Source organism: Megalobrama amblycephala, linkage group LG12, assembly GCF_018812025.1.
Source record: "Megalobrama amblycephala isolate DHTTF-2021 linkage group LG12, ASM1881202v1, whole genome shotgun sequence".
Lineage (NCBI taxonomy): Eukaryota > Metazoa > Chordata > Actinopteri > Cypriniformes > Xenocyprididae > Megalobrama > Megalobrama amblycephala.
Genome location: NC_063055.1, coordinates 37670128 through 37682186, shown reverse-complemented (window position 1 = coordinate 37682186; position 12059 = coordinate 37670128). Strand labels below are relative to the sequence as shown.

General features: G+C 32.2%; 1 protein-coding gene across 1 annotated transcript; it reads right to left on the bottom strand.

Moving 5' to 3' along the window:
- Positions 1–3204: 3204 nt before the first annotated feature.
- Positions 3205–9523, bottom strand: LOC125280440 (gamma-glutamyl hydrolase). Its single transcript, XM_048210991.1, has 9 exons — positions 9328–9523; positions 9075–9189; positions 7705–7755; positions 7303–7387; positions 6986–7124; positions 4273–4379; positions 3762–3855; positions 3550–3687; positions 3205–3457 (listed from the first exon to the last, which is right to left on the bottom strand). Exons 1-9 carry the CDS (start codon positions 9509–9511, stop codon positions 3339–3341), a joined length of 1032 nt encoding a protein of 343 aa, XP_048066948.1. The 5' UTR covers positions 9512–9523; the 3' UTR covers positions 3205–3338.
- Positions 9524–12059: the final 2536 nt, after the last annotated feature.

The window sequence follows — 12059 nt, the reverse complement described above, 5'->3', positions numbered from 1 at the left end:
ACAAAACCCGCCCAATTGCTCCTCAATAGCCCAAAACTAACCCAATCGCATTTCAGGGGGGTCCGACTGTAATAATCGCGTTCCGAGGCTAAAATTCTCATTTTTGGCGGGACTCCCCTGGTAAAATTCGCATTACAAGGTCTAAATATCACGTTATTAATATGATTTAGCCCGCAGACATGAAAAACTACCCGCAGCAACAGTGTAAAAGTGGCCCAATTGTACGGGAAAACCGCAGACTTGGCAACACTGTGCATGAGGTGTATCCTTCGCTGCTGCAGATAGCTCACAATTCTTTGCGTCGCTGTTTACAACCATCATTTATTTGGGGAAAAATATAAATGGCTGCATCGGCAGATGTACAAGCGAAGATGTGTTTTAATATAAGTAGTTTCAAGCTTGTTTATCTTTTATATACTTCCTGTTTCCTTTCCTGCCTGTGTGTCCTACGAAGGACGTCTCATTTAATTCTGGTTATAAGGACACTCCGTATACAGCATACTTCATAGGATGTGTCCTCTGGAGGATGCAGCCTTTGAAATTAAATGAAATGAGACACAGCTAATGTTGTCGAAACTAGCGCTGGATACCTGAGGTAATTTTATGTTACACAGTTTGCTAGCCTGTCATAAAGATCTCAACGTTAATACTTCTCAGCAATTAATCTGAGGGTATGACAGATTGTTTTCCATATATCCATTTTCAAGTATCCTTGAAAACGGGGATTGACTTGTCAAACAGTGGTGGCTTTTTCTAGACCTCAGCCATTAACTTCTCCGCAATGTCGTCCGCCATTTTAAATGCATGAGCCCTTAAATTATAACGGATTCTGATGGGCTGTCAGTGTTTTATCATTCAACAGCTGGAAAACAATTGTTCTGAAAGTAATTCCCATGATATTGTTTCTCTATATCATTATCGTTATAGCTGAGGTCTGAACTCTGCTATTCTCTTATATTTAGAACGATTTTTAGAACTATATCTTTATTTTTATCTTTACTTATCATTTTTAGGGCCAAAAAATGGAGAGATACAGGAGGGAACTTGCACTGTAAAAAATGACCGTGATTTTAACAGTAAAAGACTGTAAAAATGCTGCGGTGAAAAACTGTCAATTGGTTTACAGAAAGTTTCCGTACTATATACGGTGAATAACTGTAATAGATCTAACGGTACATTTAATGTAATTTTACGGTAAAATACCATTAAATTCACAGTTTTTGGAAGTGAAAATAACAATTCATTGTAAAAATTTACAGTGAAAAAACGTAAATTGACATTCCCACAATTCCCTGCGTGACACTTCACATTTGATATATTTTTGTTGAAATAACTCAGTTTCTTCTTAGTTTTTCTCATTTTTTTCTAATCAGTTATGTACATTAGGGTTTTATGTTACACCTAATGTTGTTAAATTAATGTTTATTGCATTTTTAAAATTTCATGCATGTTACCATGATGGTGTTTATTGTGTGTGTGTGAATGACACTGTGTGCACCTTCTATATATTAGTGTTGTCCTTCTCAGATTGTGATGAATTTTGATTCATCATGTGACTCTCATCACCACTGTGTTTGGTGACTGTCAGTGTATTATAAAGGTACAAAACAGATATTAGTACTTCATTAGGTTGGTAAATTAACATTAATATCAGTTAATGAAATATGTTATTTTACCGTAAATTTAAAATGAAAGATTCTGGTAACCACAGCTGCCGGTTTTTTACCGTAAATTTTACTGGGATTTTTTTTACAGTGTGGCACAAGTTTAATTTCTATGAATAACACATTTAATAATACACAGTTTTCTCTTTTATGTGTGTGTGTGTGTGTGTGTGTGTGTGTGTGTGTGTGTGTGTGTGTATATAATATCACACACACACACATATATACAGTACAGTCCAAAAGTTTGGAACCACTAAGATTTTTAATGTTTTTAAAAGAAGTTTCGTCTGCTCACCAAGGCTACATTTATTTAATTAAAAATACAGTAAAAAACGTTAATATTGAGAAATATTATTACAATTTAAAATAACTGTGTACTATTTAAATATATTTGACAAAGTAATTTATTCCTGTGATGGCAAAGCTGAATTTTCAGCATCGTTACTCCAGTCTTCAGTGTCACATGATCCTTCAGAAGTCATTCTAATATGCTGATTTGCTGCTCAAGAAACATTTATGATTATTTTCAATGTTGAAAACAGTTGTGTACTTTTTTTTTTTCAGGATTCCTTGATGAATAGAAAGTTCAAAAGAACAGCATTTATCTGAAATACAAAGCTTCTGTAGCATTATACACTACCGTTCAAAAGTTTGGGGTCAGTACGAATTTTTATTTTTATTTTTTTGAAAAGAAATTAAAGAAATGAATACTTTTATTCAGCAAGGATGCATTAAATCAATCAAAAGTGGCAGTAAAGACATTTATAATGTTACAAAAGATTAGATTTCAGATAAACACTGTTCTTTTGAACTTTCTATTCATCAAATAATCCTGAAAAAAAAATATTGTACACAAATATTTTGTACAATTGTACACATTAAATGTTTCTTGAGCAGCAGATCAGCATATTAGAATGATTTCTGAAGGATCATGTGACACTGAAGACTGGAGTAATGATGCTGAAAATTCAGCTTTGCCATCACAGGAATAAATTACTTTGTGAAATATATTCAAATAGAAAACAGTTATTTTAAATTGTAATAATATTTCACAATATTAACATTTTTTACTGTATTTTTAATTAAATAAATGTAGCCTTGGTGAGCAGACGAAACTTCTTTTAAAAACATTAAAAATCTAGTGGTTCCAAACTTTTGGACTGTACTGTATATATATATACACATTACATTACAAATATAAAAACCAGTTTAAAATCCAGTTTAAATAATGCACTACAGTATATTTATCATTATTGTAAAACAAATTCTTTAGATTATTTTGTAAAACAATTGAACAATCAAATCAAATTGTGAATAAACATGCATGTGAGACAATACTGCCCTCTTCTGGCACAAAAAGCATAACATGCCTTTGATGTTTCATGCAAACTCAGAGAAAGGAAACAGAGAAAGGCCTCCTGGCTCTTTTATATTTAGTCATGTGTATTTTTTTAGTTTAAAAAACTGAATATGTAATAACATTAATTAAAACAATGATATATGTAAGCGAAAATCACAAAATAATTCAAGAAAACACTGATGATTTCATTCGTCTCTCTGTTAAAAACATTATATTCTTAAATATGAGGTCTGAGCGTGATAATTATTACAGTACAATCTATAAATTCCTGAGAATGGTTTTCTTCCTCATCATCCTCAAATATTATGTGTCTCTCAGAAGAAATAAGACTGTTCATATGCAGAGATATTCGCCACATAAACAGGGTTGTAGTTGTATATAAGCGCGAGGCTCTCTTCTGCTGCGTCACTGAAGTGATGGGAGCTTCTCCTTCCTGAAAACAGACAGATGCATTTGTTCATTTAAACTTACACAGATGTGGAACATCACAAGCTAATAAGTAAATAAGTGAGAGAGTGTAATTACCCTCATTTACAAAGAATTCAGCCAGTACGGATGAGACGCGCACAGCGTTGCTGGAATGAGGAAAGTTGTAACGAGGGTCCCACTGAAAGCGGTTCACCTCCGGGTGCCACTGAACCCCATAGAAAGGGTGTTTCCTGCCTGCAGACCCACATCATTTCATCCACACTGCTGCTTGTATATGGTGATTTGTAATGTGAAAAATGTTTTTTTACCTTCCATGGTGGAAACAAACTCAAGGCCGTTTTCTGCTATGTTTGTGGACAGCACTGAAAAGAAGTCTTTCAGCTTCTCATTACCCATGAATGCCTGAGAAAGAGGAAGAGTTCATTGCTCGCTCTTTCTTATTTAGATTAGAATGATTTAAATGAACATATACACCGTGTGCAGAATTATTAGGCAAGTTTATTTTCTGATCATATTTTTTTTCCAGTCATATTTTACCAATTCCAAACCACATCGATCTTAATAACTACTATTAATTTTGTATTTAATCATTTATAAGTGATATATAATTGTTCATGAAGGCTGGAAATGAAAAATGCCTTACATTGAGGTGCACATAATTATTAGGCAGCTTTTCTTTTACAAGCAAATTGAGTCAAAAAAGAGATTTAACTCAGACTGAAAAGTCAAAAATAATTAAATGGACATGACAAGGATGCAATACTAATGCAATACTAGAAATTGCAAAGTTAAGGCATGGTGTGTTTATAAAACATGTACCTCTTTAGTCACTCCATAGTGGTGGAAATTTGCAGTGAGTGGTTCCTGGGACAATGCTTTACGGAGGTCAGGTGGAATGTTTGCGAACATACGACTGGATTGAGCCTCTGTTAGTGGACACAATCACAGGTGCACAGTTGATGCAACCACAGTAACTATTACATTTTAATTATATATATAAGTTAGTCAAATCGATTAATCATGATTAATCGCATCTAACATCAAAGTTTGTAAATATGTGTGTGTGTATACATATGTACACATATATATTTACAAACTTTTATGTTAGATACAATTAATTGCAATTAATCGAATTGACAGCACTAAAATTTACATGCCATTTTTATGAGGGTTTATAAGTCCAAATATAGATACAACTCCAAATATATAGTTGTAAGCTTGAATATATAAATGTAAATCTGAGTTATATTACATATATAGATCAAATATATATAAAAATCTAAATATATAAATGTAAATTGTGTATATATAAATGTAAATCCAAAAATACAGTTATAAATCCAAAAAATATAGTTATAAGTATATAAAGGTATATTTATGTTGGAATATATATTTATAAATCCTGAACATATAAATGCATATATCTTCTGCTTAGGGCCTGAATTTTGTGGGTATTGTGGGTAATGCAAAATAATTATACTCGTGTGCAAGTTCCACATTTATAATGTGGGAAATTCCTGCAAATATTTATTCATTTTAGCATGTAAGTTGAATGAGTACGGAAGAGGATTAGGGCCAAGCAATAATAAAAAAATAAAATCATCTCAAGATTAAAGTTGTTAAATTTCAAGAAAAAAGTCGTTAAATTTCGAGAAAAAAGTCGAAATAAAATGTTGAGAATAAAGTCATTAAATTACGAGAAAAAAGTCGTTAAATTATGAAAACAAATTCATAATTTAACGAATTTGTTCTCGTAATTTAACGACTTTTTTCTCATAATTTAATGACTTTATTCTCATAATTTAATGAGTTTATTCTCATAATTTAATGACTTTTTTCTCATAATTTAATGAGTTTATTCTCAACATTTTATCTCGACTTTTTTCTCGTAATTTAACGACTTTTTTCTCATAATTTAACGACTTTATTCTCGTAATTTAATGAGTTTATTCTCAACATTTTATCTCGACTTTTTTCTCGAAATTTAACATTTTTCTCATAATTTAACAAATTTGTTCTTGTAATTTAACGACTTTTTTCTCGTAATTTAATGACTTTATTCTCAACATTTTATCTCGACTTTTTTCTCGAAATGTAACATTTTTCTCATAATTTAACAAATTTGTTCTCGTAATTTAACGACTTTTTTCTCGTAATTTAATGACTTTATTCTCAACATTTTATCTCTACTTTTTTCTCGAAATTTAACAACATTTTTCTCATAATTTAACGAATTTGTTCTCGTAATTTAACGACTTTTTTCTCATAATTTAATGACTTTATTCTCAACATTTTATCTCAACTTTTTTCTCGAAATGTAACATTTTTCTCATAATTTAACGAATTTGTTCTCGTAATTTAACGACATTTTTCTCATAATTTAACGAATTTGTTCTCGTAATTTAACGACTTTTTTCTCATAATTTAATGACTTTATTCTCAACATTTTATCTCAACTTTTTTCTCGAAATTTAACATTTTTCTCATAATTTAACGAATTTGTTCTCGTAATTTAACGACATTTTTCTCATAATTTAACGAATTTGTTCTCGTAATTTAACAACTTTTTTCTCATAATTTAATGAGTTTATTCTCAACATTTTATCTCGACTTTTTTCTCGAAATTTAACAACATTTTTCTCATAATTTAACGAATTTGTTCTCGTAATTTAACGACTTTTTTCTTGTAATTTAATGACTTTATTCTCATAATTTAATGAGTTTATTCTCAACATTTTATCTCGACTTTCTTCTCGAAATTTAACGACATTTTTCTCATAATTTAACGAATTTGTTCTTGTAATTTAACGACTTTTTTCTCGTAATTTAATGACTTTATTCTCATAATTTAATGAGTTTATTCTCAACATTTTATCTCGTCTTTTTTCTCGAAATTTAACAACATTTTTCTCATAATTTAACGAATTTGTTCTCGTAATTTAACGACTTTTTTTCTCGTAATTTAATGACTTTATTCTCAACATTTTATCTTGACTTTTTTCTCGAAATTTAACGAGTTTTTTCTCGAAATTGAACAACTTTAATCTCGAGATGGTTTTATTTTTTTTTATTATTGCTTGGCCCTAATCCTCTTCCGTACATGAGTAAATGAATTCATCCAGATGAAAAGATCCAATCATTAATTTGAAATCTTGCTGTTAGACTTTTTATCTCACAATTCAGACTTTATAACTCACAATTACCAGTTTATATCTCACAATTGTGAGCGGACGATATCGTTCTGTTTATTCTAAGCACGCTCCACAGTTTTGTCATCTGCCGCTTTAAATGTTCGAGCTCTTTAAAGCTGGATGGATTCTGACAGGCTGCTCATATTTTTATCATTCATCAGCTCAGCTGGAAAAAAATGTTCTGAAAGTGATTTCAACGATACAGTTTCTCTGTGCCGTTATTGTTACAGTTGTGGTGTGGACTCTGCTTTTATATTTGATGATGATCTTTAGAACGATATCTTTATCGTTATAGTTACTATAGTGTAAATGGGCCTTAAATCTACAGTATGCACAAGTACCTGCGCTGAAGTTGAGTGGATAAGTGACATTCTCTGCTGTAGTCTTACTCAACAGGTTTTCTCCGGCCACCAGCACAGTGAGCAGCTGAAATCCCAGGCATGTTCCCCAGATGGGAAAGTACTCACCCTCATCATGTGCCTGAGAACGGCACAAAAAAAAAAGATTAACAACCTGCTTCTGGTAGTTCATTTCCTTCATTTTAGTTCGTAAGATGGTGAATCAGGAAATCTATTGAAAAAAAGACAACTAACTGTTCAAGACATGAGGAGCATCTCACATTCACTTACACACACGGCATATACTGTAATTCACCAACCTTAAGCGCAAGTCTGAAGTAAATCCCAGCTGTGTGAGCAAAGTCAGATGTCTCCAGGTTCACAGAGCCTCCGATGAGAATGAGACTGATTGACAGACAGATGGAAAATTTGTCTATGTATTCGCTTTTGTTTACTTCCTGTAAGCTTCGTTCAGACATGATGAGAGGTGTTATTACTGTATTTAGGGTATAAAATCAGATCTGCTCAGATAAACATTTATAAACTGGTATTACTGGTGAAATCTGGGTTACTGCAATCATGTATTCAGTGCTACGAGACACCTAAATCTTGAGAAGATGACGATCATGTACGAATACTTCAGGTAAATGAGGAACTCTGGGTGTGACAGCCTTATTTTGAGTTTAGTTTGAAAATACTGTGACAAAAGATGGAGAACAAACCCATTTATTGAGTTGAAGATTTGTTCATGTTCTGCTGAACTCTGGTTTAACCTGTAACATAAAACATATATTTATTAGTATGATTGTTTAAATAGCACATTTTGGATACTGATTTGCTGATTTCATTCATTAAGTTCAACAGTGTGTGATTCTCTTTTAATGTACATGTCTTCATTATTGATTTATGGCTGAAATTATTTGTATATTCGTATTTGGTATATTATTTCCTGACTTAATAATGAACATAAATGGCATGGAGACTCTGAACCCTGAATGTACACTTCAAATCTTATAAGTATATTTATATATATATATATAAAAAAAAATGTAATTGGAGATATAATAATAATATTACTAAAATAAACGGCCAATTTTCAAAAAATGTTTTCCCTTATACATACCTTTTAACATACTAAAGTATGTATACAGTGTTATATTTACAGTAATAGTACATTCAGCTATACCTACATTTGAACCATATTTCAAAAACAACAGAATTATGAAATTTCATATAAAGACGTACTTAAGATAAGTACTTAAATGAGTTGACAAGGCACTCTTAAAGGATTAGTTCACCAAAAAATTAAAATAATGTCATTTATTAGCCTACTCACCCTCATGCCGTTCCACACAAATAAGACCTTCGTACATTTTCGGAACACAAATGAGATATTTTTGATGAAATCCGATGGCTCAGTGAGGCCTTCATAGCCAGAAATGACATTTCCTCTCTCAAGATCCATTAATGTACTAAAAACATATTTCGACATATCGATATGCTGATTCATAACGCTCTGAAGCTTCCTGAATCAGTGTTTTGAAATCGGCCATCACTATATAAGTCATTATTTAGTTTTTTTGGCGCACCAAAAATATTCTCATCGCTTTATAATATTAATATTGAACCACTGTACTCACATGAACTGATTTAAATATGTTTTTAGTTCATTAATGGATCTTGAGAGAGGAAATGTCATTGCTGGCTATGCAGGCCTCACTGAGCCATCGGATTTCATCAAAAATATCTTAATTTGTGTTCCGAAGATGAACGAAGGTCTTATGGGTGTGGAACGGCATGAGGGTGAGTAAATTACATTATTTTCATTTTTGGGTGAACTAACACTTTAAGTTCAACTAACTGCATTTAATAGGCCTATTTAAACTATAATACATTTTCATTTAATAAAATCCAATTAAGTGTCTGGAAAAAGTTTGCACTTACTGCAAGTATATTATTTTATTATTTCCATAATATCTTTTTTAAAGTGTGCTAAAGTGTACTTCTTTTCATAAGGGAACACTTTGCTGTAATAAGTTGAACGAATCAATGAATCGCTTTTCGAAATGACTCGAATCAGAACTAGACTTACCTGATTGGCACAACTCTAGCTCCTCCGGATTCGATGTACTTCACATATGATGAAGGGATGTAGGTCTTCCCAAATATTTTCATAGCCTCACTGTCAACCTCTTGCGTCAGAATACCTACAGATGAAGTTTAATATGTTAGGATCACATTTAGATTGTTAGCCAAACGAGAAATGAATCACATTTTGCGTCCAATGCTTTAGTGCACAGCTCGGTCCATCTGTTTGACACATAGCATGAAGACGAGCGGTTTACCGATGATCGGTCTGTTGTTCTCAGGCTCGTTCCTCTGCAGGTGTTTTACCGGAGCAGCGCCGCAGAACGCGAGAACACACGCGCACACGAGCGCACTGAAGCCCATCCTCACTGCGCGCGGACCCGGTGGCGACATGAAGACAGCTGACAGTGTGTGCTTATTCAGTTGTGTAATCTGTTTCATATAGTGTGTGCGAACTGAAAGCTAGAGAGAAGTCATGAGATGGGCGGGGTTTGTACTTTCTGGAGGAAGCAAAACAAATGAAGGTTGACACCAGTAAATACCGCTCACACCAGTTAGTTTGGGAAAACGCTGTGTTGGGCGAGTTCATCAGCCGCATTCTCCACACATCAGACCAGAGGTTCCTGAAGGTTTAAGGAACTTGTATTTTCCTAAACGTTCTCACAAGTGTTGATCACGAACTGTAATACAGTGACGCTTGAGCTTTATAGGGTTACTGTCTCCAAATGAACTCAATCCTGAGGACTTTTTGAGTGAACAGGTGCTGGAATTTGCACTTCTTCTTCAAGACGTTGTTTTCCTTCTGCACAAACACAGTTGTACTTTACGCAAACCAACTTGCCATTTCCACCTGTAGCTACACAGTAGTTTACAATAGGAAGTAGGTACCGGTTACAAAACGTATTTACCTACAATGCATATTTAAAGTCAACTTGACAACAAAACAAACCCTTTCGACTCCGTGTTTAGTGTCCTTTCATGCATGAACTATGACAACCTCAGAAAAGATTTTTTTTTTTTTTCTTATATGTTTTTATTGCTATTTAGGGCATGAAAAACAACTTTTTTTAAACACGTTTTTTCAAAGAGATTTTCATATTTCCACTTGACTTTTTTTTTACTGAGGATATACTGTATTAAACATAATACAATAATAACACAGGACTACTATATTTCACAAACCAATGAGTTAAATTAAATAATGTGAAAACTATAAAATATATACAAAAAATGTATAATACTGCTTCAATTATTGCAAACGCAATGGAGTTTGTTCCCGTTTGACCAACAGACAGAGAAGAACTTCATACAAGTTGAACTTTGAATATCTTTGATATCAGAACATAAGGATGTGATTCCATCAAAGAACTTAACTGATGAAATGCTCACACTCCCTTCAGTCTACCAGAGTATGTCGATTTACCCTTAATAGTTGATCATTCTGAGTATGTTCAAAATGGACACATTTCTACTGTAGCTCTTCTCTCTGAGAAAACCTCAGACTGAAATCTTCATTGATCTGTTGATGTTTTCAAACTGTGGAAAAACTTGCAATTAGGTGTTTTCAATCTCATCTGAAATGAACATTATTGGGTGTAACGCATTACAAGTAATGTGCATTACGTAATCAGATTGTTTTTCTGATGCAACAAGTAACGCATTACAAGTAACGTGCATTACATAATCAGATTAATGTTTTGATGTAACATATAAAAAGTAACGCATTACAAGTAATGTGCATTATGTAGTCACTACAAGTAAAGTAATGCATTAAAAATAATGTGCATAACAATCATCTGATGTAACAAGTAACACATTACAAGTAATGTACATTATTTTTTGATGTACATTTTGATTACTTTTCTGATGTAACGAGTAAAGTAATGCATTACAAGTAATGTGCATTATGTAATCAGATTACTTTTCTGATGTAACAAGTAAAGTAACGCATTACAAGTAATGTGTATTATGTAATCAGATTACTTTTCTGATGTAATGTGTAAAGTAACGCATTACAAGTAATGTGCATTATGTAATCAGATTACTTTTCTGATGTAACAAGTAAAGTAATGTGTATTATGTAATCAGATTACTTTTCTGATGTAACAAGTAACGCATTACAAGTAATGTGTATTATGTAATCAGATTACTTTTCTGATGTAACGAGTAAAGTAACGCATTACAAGTAATGTGCATTATGTAATCAGATTACTTTTCTGATGTAACAAGTAACGCATTACAAGTAATGTGTATTATGTAATCAGATTACTTTTTTATGTAACGAGTAAAGTAACGCATTACAAGTAATGTGCTTTATGTAATCAGATTACCTTTCTGATGTAACAAGTAATACATTACAAGTAATGTGCGTTACGTAATCAGATTGTTATGTAATTTGCAATTACATAACAATCTGATTACGTAACGCACATTACTTGTAATGTATTAATGTATTAATCAGAATTTCCTCCCAATCAAAATCAATACTTGGAAGATGTAATAATGATGTGACTCCTTAGATGATACTTGATGCTATAACTTTTTTTTTTTACCTGCATGAGTCTCCTAGAAGGAATGGATGGATATTCTGGAAGGAATATCTCCTAGAAGGAATGGATAGATATTCTGAAGCAACTTGTCATTCCTGACTGGCCGTCGGGTTAAACAATTTGTCCACGTTATTCTTAAAAAAGTTTCCTTCTATGATGTGTCGTCTGCCTTGAATGACGTCAACCAAACCTTCATTCTTGTATGATGTTGTAATTTAGTAGATTTGAAATATATTAACACTAAATTTTAATATAATATTGAATAACATACTACAACAGTTAAAATTATAAACAAGTACATGTGCTTTAGTATGTTAGTCAACACAAATTAAATGTACTTCTTTAAAACATATGACTTAAAATGTACTTTAATGTAAAAACTGTAATTTGACATTATTACAAAGTCAGATTATAACTCAACTGAACAAAGCATTTACCAT